Here is a 19,972-nt window from a genome sequence, read left to right as displayed (position 1 = left end):
TCTATTTGTATATATCTTTTAGGTCAATCAATTGCCTAATTTTAACACTTTTACCTGTGTTTTGCAGAGTCTTGCTTACCCTGATCCCTCACGCTAAGCTATGCTATGTGTAGCCCTGCTGCCAAGCCCTAACAAGCACAGTCAAAGAGCTGCTAGTAGTTTCTGCCAGTGCTATTCACTTTTAAGTGCGCACACTTTACTTGGTGAGAGTGGATATTTGAATATATGCGCATCCGTGTACGTTTGTGAGTTTGTGTGTGATTATTGGTACGAATGTGTGCATGTCAAGACTAAGCTGGGATGAAAAATAAACAGGGACAACTATTTAATTCCTTTCCCCTTTTACTCCACTACTCTTACCCTCCATTTCCTCACTCCTTCACCCTCTCATACTGCTGTTATCCAATTAGGTGATTCTCGTTGCTTTAATCAATAGAGAGCATGAACACACACACACACACACACACACACACACACACACACACACACACACACACACACACACACACACACACACAAAAGATCCACCTGTAGCCTGGTTGCCTTGGCAAAAGCAAGATGAGGAGAATAGTGGGATAGGGTGCAGGATGTGAACAGTGAATATAAGTGACAGGAGCATACCACAATCAACTGCTTCACAAGGTCAGTGCAAGGTAAAGAGAGCGGGAGAAGAGAGGAAAAACAGAAAACTCAAGAGTGATCTTGTGCTTTAGAGCCGAGCTCTTTTAGACAAACACCAACCTGTCAACACAATGCACGCGTGCACGCACGCACACGCACACGCACACGCACACACACACACACACACACACACACACACACCACCATCAGAGTGCAATATAGCAAATCACTTGGAGAATGCATTCTAAAAGATAATTTTCTTCGTAATTTAAATCTATTTTTAAACTGTAAAATAGATATGATTTCCAGGTATATGACTTTTGTGTATGTCTAATGTTCTGTATGACCATCAAGACTCCTGCCTGTTCTTCCTGAATTGTTCTCCCTTTTCTGTCTCGCTGTGTGTTTCTTGTCCAGCATGTCCTGAATGCCCCCCGTTTTCTCAGCCATTACTCTGACACGTTTTCATCTGCAGCCCTATCGGCTTACACCTGTCCCCAATCATCTTTATTGTTACCTGTCTATTGAACCCCAGTCCCTTGCATTGTGTGTTTGTCAGATCGTCTCTGTGCGTTAGCTAGTGTCGTTTCTAGCCTGTTCTGCCTGTACTCTGTTAGTATGTCTTGGCAATGCTCTTGGCCTGTATTTGAGTTGGCTTTTACCACCGTTTTTTGTACTTGTCTGCTTTTCTGATTTACCCTTTGTTATCGACCTTGCTTGTAATCCAGACCACAGCTTTTGCCTGCTGTTTTTGGTTATTTGCATGTCATCAAACCTTAACGATTTCAATCATCATCAATCATCATCTGATTCCGGTCTGCAATTGAGTTCCCGGCAAGTTCCCCGCCAGTAAGGCAGACAATGACTGCTATAATATACTGCAGGTAGAGCCGCTCCACCCCCACCACCACCACCACCACTAGCATGCAGTATTTCAGACTTGTGGGAAACAATTGTTGCATCCATCACTGCATAAGCTGTTTTAATTCCTTTGTTGTCTGGGCTTAGGAAACAAAAAAGATGGTACTTCTGATTTTAATCCTGGTGAGACCCTTAACCTGTTACAAACCTAATGATAAATGAGGTATTGAAGTGGCAGTAAAAAGGAGACCTGTGAAGAACATACATGTACCTGTTTATCACACGATGCATCATAGCATGCCTTGGTTGGCTGTTTGATTTTCTCACGGCACATGTTTACAAATGATTAGCCATGTTAATCCATTAATTAATTGTGCATTAAGGCTGCCAAATCTTTTAACAGACTGCGTACACACCAATGAATCTCTGCATAGCATACAAATACAGAGTCCAGCAGCAAAATGTCCCTAGTGATGATGAATTTTAATTAACAAAACAAACAAACATTGAGACATTTTTAATGGCTGAAAGCCATTATCACGTGTTTTTGGCTCATGGAGGGGAAAGGTATTGAGATGGAGCCCAACTGTACTGTACAATGACAGAAAGACGGAAAAACCGGGCAATCGATTTGTCAGCAAGCTACCCAACTAGCCAGACGAGTACACAGATAGACATGCAGATGGGCAGGCATGCCATCAATTGGACTGCCAGCTAATCAGACAAGTAGATGAGCTGACAGAGAGATTGAACAGGTTGATGCAGGGTCAAGTGGTCCGTTAAGCTTCTGACAAATCAGACATACAGAGAGACATTCAATTTTCCTCCCACAAAGCAAGGCAAAAAGACATAGAGAGACACACAACCTAGCAGGTATGGAAAGAGACTGACACTGTAGCAGTAACCAGATGGTTAGAGAGGCAGGACTGTGACTTGAAGCCTACTGGATTAAATCCCAGGCAAGGAAAGTGAGTACCCTACACTCTTTCTCAGTAACCAAATGAAGTACCCCCGAGACCAAAGGATTTATCACAAAATGCCATACAAAAATGGTGTTGCCTGATTCTGCTCAGTCAGAGTAAAATTGTTCAAATTCACCTTCCTAATTTCTTGTCTCATCCCTCCTGTGCCTCACTTTTAATGGTTTTATCTCTTGATTGCAGAAAAAACCAAAAAAAAAAACAAAACAGATATGATTGTCCCACAGACAAGGTGAAGTATTTGGTGAAAAGACAGGAAAAGAAAGAAAGGAAGACATAAAGAAAGAATGAAAGAACAAAAGTAAGAACAAAAGAACAAAAGAATGAAAGAAATAATGAAAGAGTGAAAGGAAGAATGAAAGAATGAAAGAAAGAACTAAAGAACAAAAGTGAGAACAAAAGAACAAAAGAACGAAAGAAATAATGAAAGAGTGAAAGGAAGAATGAAAGAATGAAAGAAAGAAAGAATGAATGAATGAATGAATGAAAGAACAAAGGTAAGAACAAAAGAACGAAAGAAATAATGAAAGAGTGAAAGGAAGAATGAAAGAATGAAAGAAAGAAAGAATGAAAGAATGAAAGAACAAAAGTAAGAACAAAAGAAAGAACGAATGAAAGAATGAAAGAACGAAAGAATGAAAGAAAGAACGTTTATTCCAGACTCATGCTGCTTATCACAACACACAGACAATACACACCCATGCATGTACATGCACATTTGTATGCACATACTCACACAGTAGAAGTAATAGCACTACTCAGGTAAACTTCAAATAATTTCTGCCTGACTGGCCCACAATGCTACAGAGCCCTTTAATCAAGTAGCAACTTTAACAAGGCTTTTAGACATACACAAAAACACACACACACACACACACACACACAATTTAAAAAAAAATTGTGTGCAAATAGCCGATCTGTCAGACAACAACGAGGTGTGCTATGGTCATTACAAGTCAGGTGTCATTTGCTGTATGAAAGGATGAAGACCTCAGCAAAAAGATCAGGTACACACCTCCCTCTGTTATGTGTACCTATGGCACATGTGCATGTGTGTTGGCACAAAGGGGTGTTGCATTTTATTACCACTAAATTATATCATGGTGGGTTGCAAAGACAGTTTTTGGTGTAACACCAAAGAGAATGGAGTACAGCTGAGAGAATGGAGTACAACTGCCCACTTCTGCTATTGCGCAGTAGCAACACCATCATTTGATACATACATAAGTGAGCAGCCTTTTTTGCGAGAGGCCATTTAGTCCAGGGTGCTGTTGTGAGAGCATGATGTTGTAATTATTTTGCTCATATCATCACTGTTTGCCCTGATGAACAGGAGGCAAATCCTTTCCCGCTGCCTTTTGACTATCAGCTACTACCGTAGATGGCCCAGTGATTACTGTCATTGAGATCATAGTGAATGCTAGAGGGGAGATTGTGCAACCTGCCATGATATCAATTTCCATGTGCTTCCATGCTGTGGGCAATTGTAATGTTTTGAATCAGGGTTGCATGTCTTGCAAATGTGCACTTTTAAAAAAATATCATACTTATTTTGAATAAATCAGAATTTACTGGCAAAACACTGGGCAAAATTGCGCCGAATACCTTGTCCAGGTCTCAAAATAAGGCGTACAAATACTAGCTCCTCTATTGCTTGGCTGATTTGATTTGATGTAAAGCGTTAGTTGATTCCTTAAAATGTAGTTAAGAAACCTCTGCGCTCAAAAGGCGAGCTCTCCTTTGTTGAGGCGGCATACGGGATAAAACTGATATCTGCAAAGGAAACACAGCAGATCACATCTCCTTGAAAGCATGACTGAAGAAAAAGCAGAATGACAGCATGGCAGAGGAGCAGTAATGACTTCAGCTTTAACGTCAACTTCACAAGCATGTGTTCCAGATTGGGACATGCATCTTTTTGAAGTGGCAAAGTCTTTGTTCTTCAAACAATCTTCTTTCTTATTTCTGGGAATTACAGAATGTGGGGTGTGGCCAGGATTAAGGGCCGCTAATAGCGTGTGTGTACGTGCGTGTGTATGCAGTGTGTGTATGCAGTGTGTGTGTGTGTGTGTGGGGGGGGGGGTTCTACCCTGCAGCACTGTAAGCCAAATAGATCAATGTAATTCTTTAATGGCACCCACTTGTGTCGGTGGCTCTCCCTCGCTCCCACATGAATGCATACACCGAAACAAATGCAGGGAGAGTGAGAGGGTAAATGCTGAGTGAGTGAGTGAGAGAGAGAGAGAGAGAAAGAGAGAGGAAGAGAGAGAGAGATGTAAGAAGTCTCTTGTTTGGCCCTTGAGGATGGCATTTCCATCCACCCATCAATCCATTATCCAAACCGCTTATCCTGCTCTCAGAGTCGTGGGGATGCTGGAGCTTATCCCAGCAGTCATTGGGCAGCGGGCAGGGGAACACCCTGGACAGACTGCCAGGCCATCACAGGGCTCACACACACACGCACACACGCACATGCACACACACACACATTCACACCTAGGGACAATTTAGCACGGCCGATTCACCTGACTTACATGTCTTTGGACTGTGGAAGGAAACCGGAGCGCCACACAGACACGGGGAGATCATGCAAACTCCACAGAGAGGACGACCCGGGACAGCCCCCAAGGTTGGACTACCCCGGGACTCGAACCCAGGCCCATCTTGCTGTGAGGCGACCACGCTAACCACTGCGCCACCGTGTTGTCTGCACGAATCATGTGCCACTCAAAAAAATGTGTTGCGACAAATCAAAAACGTTCCATTTGCCCTTTCAGCTCACACAAATCAAAATTAATATATCGAGCTGTAGTCTTAAATAAAAAAAAAATGAGTTTCATAATCAAATCAATAATTTTGTATTGTTTTAAGTGACAGTTATTGCATTGGATGAATGACTGCATTGCTACGCTTTTTTTTTGAGTGTGGCGACCTTGTCTATTATGGTGAAAGCACATTCTAAATGTATTAAATGGCCCATTTCCCCAAAGGTAAAAGAATCTCACTGTAAAATAATTCATAAGGTTTACCCGGTTGCAGATTTTCTCAAGAAAAGGTCTGAATGTGAAGTGGATTTGATGGCATTTCCAGCGTAACATAAATTACTTATCACTGCCTGATCTTAAACTGACCTGTGAAAAAAAGATTCAAATATGAAAATGCTTTGCAAGTTACAAAAGAGTAGGAAAAAAAATTATCTTGACATCCTTTGAGCAGCAGAAACGTTACTTGGCCACTTGTCAACCAAACAAAATTGTCTGACAGGAACTGTACATATGTGAGGTAGGCTCCACTCCCATGTCCAACACTGACCCATATAGTACAGTGTTGTTGTTAGGAGATAGAATAGAGAGAGAGAAACAGTTGCATATATATGTGCATATACACTACCGTTCAAAAGTTTGGGATCACATTGAAATGTCCATATTTTTGAAGGAAAAGCACTGTACTGTTCAATGAAGATAAATTTAAACTAGTCTTAACTTTAAAGAAATACACTCTATACATTGCTAATGTGGTAAATGACTATTCTAGCTGCAAATGTCTGGTTTTTGGTGCAATATCTACATAGGTGTATAGAGGCCCATTTCAAGCAACTATCACTCCAGTGTTCTAATGGTACAATGTGTTTGCTCATTGGCTCAGAAGGCTAATTGATGATTAGAAAACCCTTGTGCAATCATGTTCACACATCTGAAAACAGTTTAGCTCGTTACAGAAGCTACAAAACTGACCTTCCTTTGAGCAGATTGAGTTTCTGGAGCATCACATTTGTGGGGTCAATTAAACGCTCAAAATGGCCAGAAAAATAGAACTTTCATCTGAAACTCGACAGTCTATTCTTGTTCTTAGAAATGAAGGCTATTCCATGCGAGAAATTGCTAAGAAATTGAAGATTTCCTACACCGGTGTGTACTACTCCCTTCAGAGGACAGCACAAACAGGCTCTAACCAGAGTAGAAAAAGAAGTGGGAGGCCGCGTTGCACAACTGAGCAAGAAGATAAGTACATTAGAGTCTCTAGTTTGAGAAACAGACGCCTCACAGGTCCCCAACTGGCATCTTCATTAAATAGTACCCGCAAAACACCAGTGTCAACATCTACAGTGAAGAGGCGGCTGCGGGATTCTGGGCTTCAGGGCAGAGTGGCAAAGAAAAAGCCATATCTGAGACTGACCAATAAAAGAAAAAGATTAAGATGGGCAAAAGAACACAGACATTGGACAGAGGAAGACTGGAAAAAAGTGTTGTGGACGGATGAATCCAAGTTTGAGGTGTTTGGATCACAAAGAAGAACGTTTGTGAGACGCAGAACAAATGAAAAGATGCTGGAAGAATGCCTGACGCCATCTGTTAAGCATGGTGGAGGTAATGTGATGGTCTGGGGTTGCTTTGGTGCTGGTAAGGTGGGAGATTTGTACAGGGTAAAAGGGATTCTGAATAAGGAAGGCTATCACTCCATTTTGCAACGCCATGCCATACCCAGTGGACAGCGCTTGATTGGAGCCAATTTCATCCTACAACAGGACAATGACCCTAAACACACCTCCAAATTGCGCAAGAACTATTTAGAGCAGAAGCAGGCAGCTGGTATTCTATCGGTAATGGAGTGGCCAGCGCAGTCACCAGATCTGAACCCCATTGAGCTGTTGTGGGAGCAGCTTGACCGTATGGTACGCAAGAAGTGCCCATCCAACCAATCCAACTTGTGGGAGCTGCTTCTGGAAGCGTGGGGTGCAATTTCTCCAGATTACCTCAACAAATTAACAGCTAGAATGCCAAAGGTCTGCAATGCTGTAATTGCTGCAAATGGAGGATTCTTTGACGAAAGCAAAGTTTGATGTAAAAAAAATCTTATTTCAAATACAAATCATTATTTCTAACCTTGTCAATGTCTTGACTCTATTTTCTATTCATTTCACAACATATGGTGGTGAATAAGTGTGACTTTTCATGGAAAACACAAAATTGTTTGGGTGATCCCAAACTTTTGAACGGTAGTGTATATATGGAAATTGGTGTTTTAATATTGTAAAGCAAATAATCCTGTAGTGCTAAATCATTAAAATGACATGACCATTGAAGTTAAAACAATATTTCACTTTGGCATAGCAGTTTTTATTATCAATTACCTTCATATTTGCTTTGATTTTGATATACTTTAACGATCACCGTAGGGAAGTTATGCTCTGTATTTAACCCATCCTAGCTGTGTAGCTAGGAGCAGTGGGCAGCCGTCGTGCAGCACCCAGGGACCAACTCCAGTTCGTCTTGCCATTGCCTCAGTCAGGGGCACAGACAGGAGTATTAACCCTAACACGCATGTCTTTTTGACGGTGGGGGAAGCCGGAGCACTCGGAGAAAACCCACACAGACATGGGGAGAACATGCAAACTCCACACAGAGGACGACCTGGGATGGCCCCAAGGTTGGACAACCCCGGGATTCGAACCCAGGACCTTCTTGCTGTGAGGCGACAGCACTAACCACTGCGCCACCGTGCCACCTTTGTACATTGATGGAATATTGCATGTCTCAGAGTTTGTTGTGGCATCAAGCTGTATCTTCTACTTTCCTCTGTTGAGACTACATAGACCTTTATCATAGAAACTGGAAGTGAGTAGGCAATGTGCCTATCAATTTCCGTTTAGACGGGATTGAGCCGGCGTGGTGTCTAACATCCTGATGTCCTCTTTCAATACAGAGGCATGGCACTACCAGAGGGATAAAAAAATGAGGTTTCTGCGCCCGAAGTCAGTCCTGTAGAAGTCGTACGAATGAATGGTTAAACATCTTCAAACTGAAAACTAACATCCAGCGAATAAAAACCATCCTGCCTTTTGGTACCTGGATGACTAAAATTAATCTACATAGACATATGACCATGTTTTTGTGGAAGGCGAGCGCTGAGGTATGCCACAAAATCTCTGTTTTTGTGGATTCTGCCATTGCTTTTATTATGACGGTGCAAAGGCTGGACCGCTACACATCACCAAATACTTCTGGCTGAAAGGACATTGAAATGTGGAGAAAAGTAGATATTCTACATGCAAATCAAAGCCATGTGACCATGGGTTCATTGAATATATTCTGTATTTGTTGCCTTACAAAAGCTTTATACAAGTATTTACCAGGGTGCACTATAACTATGATTGCTCTTTTCAGGGCGTAACCAGTGTGAAACCAAGTTTAAATCTAATAGGAAGAGTAAATGGGTGGGCTTGGGCATGTTGATGAGGTTATCTTCTCTGCACTTCCAATCACACAGGTTTGGTTGAGTGAGTGCAACAACACCTTTAGCAGGCATAATAAGGATTTTCAGAGTCCAAAAACCAACTAAGTCCTTCCAGATCTGCTCTCAACACTGATTTATCCTCCCCACTACGTTTAAAATACCCTGACAGTGAACCCAGATCTAGACCTACTCCTTCTCCATAACAATGTACACAACAACTCTAAGTGGCCAAAAGACAGGTCATCCTGTTGTGAAAAGGAGAATATAATTTCTGGATATTATCAGAAAGACAGAACACCCATAGTAAATGCACCCATCAGGGATGGCTGACCTTGAAAACCGCTGTTTGAGAGATGCTAATACTCAGGGAGGGGAATCTGCAAGGACCTCCCAATATATTGCATCGGTACGTAAGGTGTCGATTCTATAAGTACTGCAATTCTTTGAAGTATTTAAGATTCTGTAATATTGCAATTTGATTTTCACAAATTTTCCTGATTTCTTGTTACTTTTTAATGCAAGACTATGAAAAACAGTATTACTTTTAAGGATACTCTATATCATAAGCAAGATGTTTAATCCGAAAATCAGTGTGTTTTCAAAGTTGTGTGTTAGGTTACATTTTTTTCTGAATTATCAGAACATACCTTACAGGCAAAGTACTGCAGCTTGCAAACATAAAGAAACCGGATGCATCTTGCAAGTTAACAGTGAGTGCCATTTTAATGGGTAATCAGAATATAAATATATAGTACAACGATTACAGGCAATAGTAGGCTAGGTAGTCTTTAAGAAAAAAAATATTGTCTCAGATGCATCTGTGTCTCAAATGTATATTGAACACTAAATACTGGTAGTGCAGCTTTAATAAGAAAAAGGGCTGCAGGTAAATTTTAAATAATTAGATATACAAGACAAACAGGACATGTTTCCAGTGTCGGCTGGCCAGTCAGAGCAACAGGTTGCCTCCTTTTGCCTCCCTCCGTTTACCTCTGGATGGAGTCGAGCCAGATGCATTAACCCGCTCGGGGGGCCCTGGGGAAATAAATGTGCTACTGGCCCTGACCACCCTGCTCAACTGTCAACTCTCTGTAAGTTGTGCATGTATAAAGAGTGGATGTTGGCCCCTTGCAAGGCCCCACAACATTTCCAAATGAGCCCTAGGCACACAACATAGCAGCTATTCGTTAGCTCTCATCTAGCTCAGAATACACCCAGCTAAATGTAGCTCATTTTAAGACCAAACTGTTTTATCAATTAGGACACAATCATGTATCAACCAAACAGCTTCATCTGTCTAAGATGCGCAACACAAGTCCATGTATTGTGCTAGATTACTTCTAATCGCTATTGTTTTCATAAAGGCAAATTTAGGCTACGATTTAGATGTTCACTAGACTTTCCGTTTTCAGCCAAATGTAGCCTGGTTTTAGCCTAGATGGTGCATACCACTTAAACGTCTCTTCGATGTTTAATCAACATGAGATTACTTTGCGGCACCTTTTAAATTGTGAAATCCAAATAAATGCAAGACTTTGGATTTAAACTGGGCAGCTGCGGCTAAAATAATAAATAAAGTGAAATACTGATCTATGCAAATGTTGGATAAAAAAATGTAGACACAGATAGACAGATAGACAGACAGACAGACAGATAGATAGATAGATAGATAGATAGATAGATAGATAGATAGATAGATAGATAGATAGATAGATAGATAGATAGATAGATAGATAGATAGATAGATAGATAGATAGATAGATAGATAGATAGATAGATAGCTAGATAGATAGATAGATAGACAAGAGTTACAAGTCTGAATCTACTCCAGTCCCCACATTTTGCTTGTAACATTTTCAGGACATACTGATGAAGGTGGATCAAAACCTTCGGCATATCAATAAACACCTTATAGAGAGATAACATGCTGTGTTCAGCCTTTGTTGTTCTGTGCAAATATTTTTTTTAACTTAAATTCAACTGAACGTTGAGAAATCTGGGTGTGAAACTAACTTGGTGGGTCTGATTCATAATGTCAACCTGTGGGATTTCACAGCACATCGCTCTTACCTTCCTGCACAGCCTGGAAGGGGTTGTTCCCGTCTACAAACTCCACGGAGATGGTGATCTTCTCCGTCTCAAGAATCTCATTGTTGAGGTTAAGATCTGCCACTGCCAAACGAAACACCTCATCGTCTTTCCGTGCAGACTCATCAAAGATGGCACCTGCCAAAACAGGCAACAGACAGTAAGCCGGGGAAGAATTAAAACAATTGTTGAATGATACCAAAACTTAAGAATATAAAAACATAAAGAGGGAGAGAAAGAAATACATAGAAATGGGGGGGGGGGTCACAAGAGAGAAAGAAGTAGAAGGTTTCCTCTTCAAGGACTACCTTAATCCTTACATGGTCTCTGGCGGCACTTTGCAGTGACTATGAGTTGGGTCGGTGCCAGATGTCACTACTGTGTCTTTGCTTACTTGAACACCATTGCGATCATCTACCGCTGAGCCCTTCTCTACCTGCGCTTCCCATTTGTATGTTCTTATGGCATAATTGGCCTGTTTTACCATTTTGTGGAAATATTAATCTACTTCCCACTTTCATTTTCCTGTTCTCCCCCTCTTGACGATCTCAGCCACGACTACACTAAATACATTGGACCTGACGTGCATGCCATGCCATGATATGATTAATGTGTGGTGCTCTATGACGCCTCTCGGTAACACTCAAGAGCATCTGCAAATTGCAGACTCTCCTGTAAATTGCTTGGCATAAAAGCCAAATGAGTGAATGTAAATGAAAACAAAGAAAACGTGGAGACAGAGGGATGGATGATCGGGGAGAAAGACATGGGGAGACAGGGAGACTGAAACAGATAGAAAGGGAAACACCAGATCAGCGTTCACATTAAGGTCAGCCCCTCCCCCAGGGTACACCGACTCCTCCGAGCTAGCGGCTGCACCAAAGGTAATGAGGAGTAGGTACCTTGAGAGATGAACTTTCTTTCTTTTTCTTTTGGATTTTTCCCCTTTTTTCTCCCAATTGTGCTTGGTCAGTTACCCCACTCTTCCGAGCCGTCCCGGTCTCTGCTCCACCCCCTCTGCCGATCCGGGTGGGGCTGCAGACCACCACATGCCTCCTCCCATACATGCGGAGTCGCCAGCCACTTCTTTTCACCTGACAGTGAGGAGTTTCACCAGGGGGATGTAGCACGTGCGAGAATCACGCTTTTCCCCCCCAGTTCCCCCTCCCCCCTGAACAGGCGCCCTGACCGACCAGAGGAGGCGCTAGTTGCAGTGACCGGGGCACATACCCACATCCGGCTTCCCACCTGCAGACACGGACGACTGTGTCTGTAGGGACGCCTGACCAAGCCGGGGGCAACACGGGGATTCGAACCGGCGATCCCCGTGTTGGTAGGCAACAGAATAGACAGCTATGCTACCCGGACGCCCCGGGAGAGGAACTTTCAGCTGAAACTTTTCACAAAGAAATCATTCACAGAACTTAAAAAATACCTGGCAAGAGTTTCACAGCTGCTGTTGTTGAAACTAAGAATAGAGGGTGGACAGACCTTAGGCTGGATGGCAGATTTTTATTTTATTTTTTTTGTTTTGTTCTCTTTACTTCTGTCTGTTACCCATAAAAATTAAGCAGACATCCCCTCTCTCACGCTCTCTCTCCCTTTTACGCGCTCTCCCCCTCCATTCATCCCAGTTCATTCCCTGAATCCACTGGCAAGGCAATTATCTAAGCCCGAGCAGTGAAGCAATTCTGAGTGTGTTTGACAAACCAGAAAGAATAAGCCTCAGTGACTGCACTGGTGTTGGCACGCATGTGGGTATGGAGAGGTAGTATGTGTATGTGGATGAACATCGATGTGTGTACAAAGTCCTCAAAGATCAAATCGTCCTCATTAAGCACTTGAAGATATGCGTGATAGAGACGAGTGATTCTGTTCATGGTTAGGAATACTCTAACTTGCTTAGGGCAGTGTTCCATGACACTTTCAAGACTGGGATGCTTTTTTTCCCCCTGCCTACATCAAAGGGTAGAGCACACCGCTAATGCTCATATCACTAACGAAGCCCTTCTTCTCATTTCATGACCAGGGAAAAATATCCGAAAGGCCTTCATCTCTGCCCGCAAAGATGAATTTACCCCCCTTTACACGAGTGTCAATCAATCACTGCCGTCCCACCTGCAGCTAGTCCAAAATACTGTCGTCCAGACTTTTGACTGGCGAGAGAAAGAGGGGCCACATTCCTGTGTACTTTGGCTCCCACTTAGTTTTGGAACTTATTGTAAGGGTTTATTGTCTGGTTTTAAAGCACTGCATGGGGCATCCCTTTCCTATACAAGTATTTCCAACCTCCTTCACCCACACTCCAGCTCTAAGTCACTCACATCCTCCAGCCAAACGCTTTTGTCAGCGCCACGGTCTCGGTTAAAGCTGCAGAGGCATCACGGCAGACTGGGACATATACACTACCTTTTTCTCTGTTAAGTGTGCCCTTGGGACCACTGACACTTTCCAATCCCGTTAAAAACGCACGTGTACGCTACTGAGTTTCCCTCACTGCTGCGTTTGAATTTCCTGTGTATCTGAGGGGTTCGTTGTATGTTAGGTCACTGTTGGTTGTATTCAAATGTGCTTTATAATTGATAAATTTGATTAAGCTTGGCTAATATCGCCCACATTAAGGGTTCAATCTCAACTGCAGATAAGTAGTAGAGTATATATGTATTAGCATTTATGGTTATACTAACCCAGCCAATGAGGATGCACAACCCAGTGCATCTTTTTTTTTTTTGGAGGTGGCTATTTCCCCCCTTTTTCTCCCCAGTTGTACCCATCCAGCTACCCCACTCGTCCCAACCATCCTGGTCGTTGCTCCACCCCTTTTGCCAATCCCGGGAGGGCTGCAGGCTACCACATACTTCCTCCGATACATGTGGAGTCGCCAGCCATTTCTTTTCCCCTGACAGTGAGGAGTTTCACCAGGGGGATTTAGCATGTGGGGGGATCACACTATTCCCCCAATTTCCCCCTCCCCCCGACCAGGTGTCACAATTGACCAGAGGAGGCGCTAATGCTGCGGCCAGGACACGAGCCCACATCTGGCTTTCCCACCTGTAGACACAGCCAAATGTGGCTGTAACGGCACCTGACCAACATGGGGATTCGAACCGGTGATCGCCATGTTGGTAGGCAACGGAATTGACCGCTACGCTACCCGGATGCCCCCCAAACCAGTGCATTCTTAGCCCGGATAAATGGGGAGGGTTGCATCAGGAAGGGCATCCAACATTCGTTAAACCTTTGCTAAATCAAATATGCGGCTCATAAATCAGATTTCCATACTGGATTGGTCGAGGCCCCGGGTTACCAACGGCCGCCACCGGTACTGGTGGCCAGCAGGGTGCCGGTGGAAACTATGCTACTGTTGGACGAAGGTGAGGGAGAGGGGGAAGGCATGTCCATATGCAGCGGGAGAGGAGGAAGGCCAAAAAGGAGGTTTATGGATGTGAAGATAGAGGACATGCAGGTGGCTGATGTGACAGAGGAAGATGCAGAGGACAGGAAGAAATGGAAATGGACGATCCACTGTGGCGACCCCTAACGGGAGCAGCCGGAAGTAGCAGTAGCACTAGTAGTAGTAGTAGATAGTGATATATTATTGAATATATAGTAATATGTTATTAAGAGTACTTATCTCTAGATGAAAGTGGTCATCAAATATTGCACACTATTTATGTCAATGCCATATAACAGCTTTTCTCAGGGGCTTGTTCTAACCAACATACTGAGGGCAAATGTGTGTAGGACTGCTACTTTTGTGCTTGAATAGTTAAAGAAAGCTGCAGCCTGTGGCCTGGCTAACACCGTGTAGCTAATATAGTGAAGGTTAAAGTTAAGTGTATGTAAAAGTGAATAAATCAGGCAGACCTCAACATTCATTGGCCAACAACCATCTCGTTAAAAGCCTTAATTCCACTCAGCCTCATAACAACTATTGATCAAATCACATTTACTAAATGAAAATTATATTTGGTTTAACCTTGCAAAGCCCTTAAAACTCGTTGGAAATGGTTAGGCACTCTACGCTAACGACCTCCTCATCATAACGCCTCATAAAATATACATATTCAAATCATTTGGTCTATCAGCAGATTGGCTAATGTAAACACCCTCCCACCAACTGTGTCTCTGCTATTTTAATTATCATGCCGTATACATGGACCAGCAAAAACAGGGCAGGCTGACAAAGCATGAAACGCACAAGTTCATTAACGTTTAAATTACCGCTGAATTGCGAATGCGGCTCCAGTGCCATTAGGAATGACATCACTGAAAAAGTTTTTGTTTTTGTTTTTGTTTAATCAAACAACAATATATGCTCAACTGCAGCCCCAAAACATGAGGTGACTGTGAAGCTGCATATGTCCAGAGGGAAAATCAGATACGGAAAGGACAGCGCAATCAAGTCAGAAAGAAGAAAGGGCAATAAAGAATAAATGAGAAGGAATGAGATATTGAGAGATAAGACGGCGGTGGGAACACAAGAGAAGAGCGGATTTTTTTTTTTATCATATCAAACCAGTTTTGCAGTAGCCAACACAGGGACTGCAGCAGCTGAACTCACAGGGAGACCTCGCACAAGCAACAACTAATGGTTGGATTCGTGGGATTAGCCCCATCTAAGGTCCCTCACACACACTGATTAACACCACTTTAGGACGGAAATGCTCAGATATTTCCATCTGCGAGCCAAAACTCTTTCAGAATATGACGCGTATGCTGAAAGAAAGCGAATTAATAGAAAAGGAAAAACAGCATAATGGCTCTTTTAGTTTTTAAGAAAGGGGTTGCCATGGTAACCTTACTCAAGGAGGATGCTTCAGCGCGTAGTTTAAAAGCTGCAGACAAAGAAAGCAACAGCCCCCTTTTGGCATCTCTCTCTCTCTCTCTCTCTCTCTCTCTCTCTCTCTCTCTCTCTCTCTCTCTCTCTCTCTCTCTCCTCTCTCTCTCTCTCTCTCTCTCTCTCTGTGCCCATCCTTCTCTCTCGCAAGCATTTATCTCTTTTTCTACTTTTTACTCCAAAACTCTCTCGCATATAAAAAAACAACCCACAAGAGGGTTGTGGCACTTGCATCTGTTGATCACAACATCTGGATATTGAAATGAAATCACGGTGTGGATATGAAAGTACGAGATTAACTAATGATGCTCCTCGCGTCTTTTCATCCCTCCGTGTCCAAAAAAAGACTTTTTTTCCTGCCCCGTGTTTTGGCTCTTCCAGTAAGCCCCAGCTCTGCTACCCTCCCTCTCATCGCTTTTCTGCCTATGCAGAGTCTAGCTGTGATTTATCAGCCTTTGTGGTGTGATTAAAAACTGCACCACAGTCTTCTATCCAGTCACAGTGGGCAAAGGGAGCTAAAGAGAGACAGAGAGAAATCACGACAAAGAGATTGAGAAATGAAAAGCTGCAAATGTGGGTGAGAGAGAGAGAGAGACCGAGACAGAGAGAGAGACAGAGAGAGAGAGAGAGAGAGAGAGAGAGAGAGAGAGAGAGAGAGAGAGAGTGAGAGAGAGAGAGAGAGAGAGAGAGAGAGAGAGAGAGAGAGAGAGAGAGAGAGAGAGAGAGAGGGAGGAGTTGAGGAATTGAGAATGTGTGTGTGTGTGTGTGTGTTTCCTCTCTGATACAAGTGTGTAGTGCATTTGAGAGGCACCCATGCATCTACAAACGCAAACATTGCATGTATTTGTACATATTTTCACATCAAGGTAGACAAATACAACGCCTGTGGGCCTGTATGTGATGTGTGCAAGTATGTGTGTGATAGTGGAAGAGTACACACACACACACACACACACACACACACACACACACACACACACACTCACACAAATCCAAATACAAGCCTAGAGGTACGCAGGCACAAACACAAAGGCATGAAAGCACACACACATTCAGACACACATAGCCTCTGCTCTTCCTCCTTTCCAATAATGCAATTGTAAGAGCAAAGGCAAACATCACAACATCAATCAGCCAGGAAATAAAGGCACTGAAGCTTACTTTACACAGACACCCCAAGGGCAGGCAGGCACGTGCGCGCTCACCGCGCACACGCACACACACACACACACGCACACACACTAAGCATGTAATCACTGGGGTATTTCTAAACCATCCCTCTCTCGACAACATCAACAACCATGGTCATTTCAAATGGGTGCAGTATACCAAAGTGGGGGTCCTTAATCGATCAGTGGAGAAGTATTGATCATGGGGCTGCCAATGAACAAGTGTTTGGTATTCATTTCCTGATCTGCTCTACAGTGATAATGAGGCAATGAATGACACATTTAGTTCCACTTAGTTCCAAATAACTTATCACGCTGGAGGAGGAATGGAGGAGCTCGCTAGCTGGCGGGAGGAAAGGCAGAAAGAGGAAGGGCACCGAGACGCACACACATCAGCCCTGTCTACAGTCTACTTTTTTGTTTTTGTTTTCTATACTTTGCATGGATTGCACAGACCCCCAAATAATAAAGCTGCTCACTTTTTCTTCTCGTCAAAAAGGCAGAGAATTTCCCCTCCCTGCTCACCACCAGCTCCCTCACAACTGACATGCAACAAACTCCCACACTCATTTCCCAGTTTAACACTAAAGATAACAACGGGCCGCAGTCCAGAAAAGTCACAATATCGCCCCAAGGAATTTCCATTGAGGATGGAGCTAACGCTACAAACAAACAAACAAATTGCAAAATTAATCAGGATCCCCCCCCACCCCACGGCCACCATTTCTGTATCATGGATACAGAAATTACAGTGATAAATTTAATTCATTAAACACAATTTGATCTACTGTCGCCTCACAACTTCCACTTTGCAGTCTTTGAAATCTAATCTCAAAACTGAAGGTTTAAAGGCCGATGTAGAAAATCATTACCGAGTTTCCACAACTTATACCAACAGAGAAAGACGAATGGGGCGTATAAAGACTTTCTCATTATTGAATTTTCCACTAAGAAGCTGACCAGGGCTTGCCAGAGCATAGACATTAAGCCTGTTTTTACATCAAGGCAAGCAGAACTAGAGTCTACTTAAATATTAGCCTACTTTCTACCACTAGACAAAAGGAGTAAGCCATAGCTAGCACCACCATGTGTGCTAGCTATGCAGAAAGGCTGTCCAAGGGTTCGTGTAGATGAGGCTTGTTTGTTCTATGTCCTAAATGGGGCTATGCAGGGCTTACATCTCGGTGATCTTTCGACTATGTGGCCAACCCATCTCTTACACAATGAGCTAGTTTGCACAGCAGCAGTTAAAGTACCATTTTGTCATTTGGAAACCGCTATCTGCTTTGTCTCCTATGTATAACACTGGGACACAACAGCAGAACACAGACAGTTTGTTCCTCCTATCGTCTCTGGTGGAACAACCCCTGCTGGGTGACAAGGGCAACGCTTAGGGTGTCTGCAACGAATACGGCTACAGACACATATATTGGTCCGTATTACTACAAATGCACGGGCTTTCATCAGCGGCTGAATAGTCATTGTGTCACCTCGTTGGGCAAGAGACAGTAACTGAACAGAACCGTTTGAAGTGAGAATTTAAATTTAGACCTCTTTTTTTGTCCACGATGATAGGGAAGCCATAGCCACATTAGCTAGAAGGGTGTTGCATGGGACAGGGAGATGGGGTCTGGCTTCTTTCTGAGAGTAATTTTTAAGAAAAAAAAAAAAAAAAGGTGGCCTGCACACAAAGTCAAGGCAAGTACTCGAGACAGACCACAGCACCATTGTAAACAAAAATTACAGCAGTGGTGACATGGTCTAGACTCTGGGATGGGCAACCTGATCCAGAAAGGGCTGGTGTGGGTACAAGGCCTTTGTTCCAACCAAGCAGTTACACACCTGAGTCTACAAATCAGGGTCCTGAGCAAAGACTATTGGTTGACTAATGGAATCAGGTGTGTAACTGCTTGGTTGGAACAAAGACCTGCACCCACACCGGCCCTTTCTGGATCAGGTTGCCCACCCCTGGTAGTTAGTAGTGTTGAGGGAGCCATATCATTGAACAAGTCATATGACACAGGCACCGAGCGCAAAGTACGAGCACGCATCAACTGATGTCACCTAAATCTGTCCATGTTGCAAGATTCCCCCGCCCCGTTTCTCCCCAATTGTATCTGGCCAATTACCCCACTCTTCCGAGTCATCCCGATTGCTGCTCCACCCCCTCTGCTGATCCGGGGAGGGCTGCAGACTACCACATGCCTCCTAGCACGTGGGAGGATCATGCTATTCCCTCCAATCCCCGCCCCCCCCAAACAGGCGCCCCGACCGACCACAGGAGGCGCTAGTGCAGCGACCAGGACACATACCCACATCCGGCGTCCCACCTGCAGACACGGCCAATTGTGTCTGTAGGGACGCCCGACCAAGCCGGAGGTAACAAGGGGATTCAAACTGCCAATCCCCATGTTACTAGGCAACGGAATAGACCGTGACACTACCCGGATGCCCACGTTGTAAGATTTTTGAGTTAGTCTCTCTTGCAACTGTTGTGTAAAATTCTGCTCTCTCACAGTAGATAGGTAGGCTAGGTATCTGCCTTTATTTTGAAGCTTGTTACAAAAGAGATGTTTTTTTTCCAAGCTGAAGTTTCATATTTACAAATAGTGTTTTCAGTCCTATGATATAAAGATACAAAATGCACATAGCAGCGCACCCTGTCTTGCACAATAATGCTACCATTTTGCTTCAGCATGCTACCAGTAATATTGCTAATTGAAGGCAGGCCATCCCTCTTGAGAGTTAGGCCTAATTAACCACTAAATACATGGAAGTCAATGTCAATTGACAACGGTAAAGTGCATGACCTTGTACAACAGCCTTTCCCTGTCTTTCATACTTTTTTTTCTCTATCTCTAGCTTTCTGATAATTGTACAGGGCCAGACGTCACCATTAGGGTAGATTTTGGTACATTGTTGAACCCAAAGAGGAAAGCTCAATTTCTTTAAAAACATGAAAATGTTAGAATAGGTCATCAGTCAAGAAGACTCATTATGTTTCCACCCTCTCGGCAATTCAGCAGGAGTCTTCTAAGCATCACCATTCAGCATGAGCGAGGGATTGATTGCTAAGAGTCAATGTTAAAAACAAGAGTCATACAGCGAGAGAGAAAGAGAAGGATGGAAGTACTAAAGGTTGGAAGCAAGTAAGGTTTCTTCTGTCGGCTATTCACCCA

The 19,972-nt window shown here is 43.4% G+C and overlaps 1 protein-coding gene across 1 annotated transcript in view; it reads right to left on the bottom strand.

Annotated features, from left to right (window-relative positions):
* Positions 1 to 19,972, bottom strand: part of grid2 (glutamate receptor, ionotropic, delta 2) — a 1,051,241-nt gene that overhangs the window by 862,860 nt on the left and 168,409 nt on the right. The window contains exon 2 of the mRNA XM_056283554.1: positions 10,767 to 10,922. Coding sequence (XP_056139529.1) covers positions 10,767 to 10,922 — 156 coding nt within the window. The remainder of the gene's footprint in view (positions 1 to 10,766; positions 10,923 to 19,972) is intronic.

The sequence above is a fragment of the Lampris incognitus genome, chromosome 1 (genome assembly GCF_029633865.1).
Source record: "Lampris incognitus isolate fLamInc1 chromosome 1, fLamInc1.hap2, whole genome shotgun sequence".
Taxonomy (NCBI): Eukaryota; Metazoa; Chordata; class Actinopteri; order Lampriformes; family Lampridae; genus Lampris; species Lampris incognitus.
This window is presented reverse-complemented; position numbering and strand designations above follow the sequence as displayed.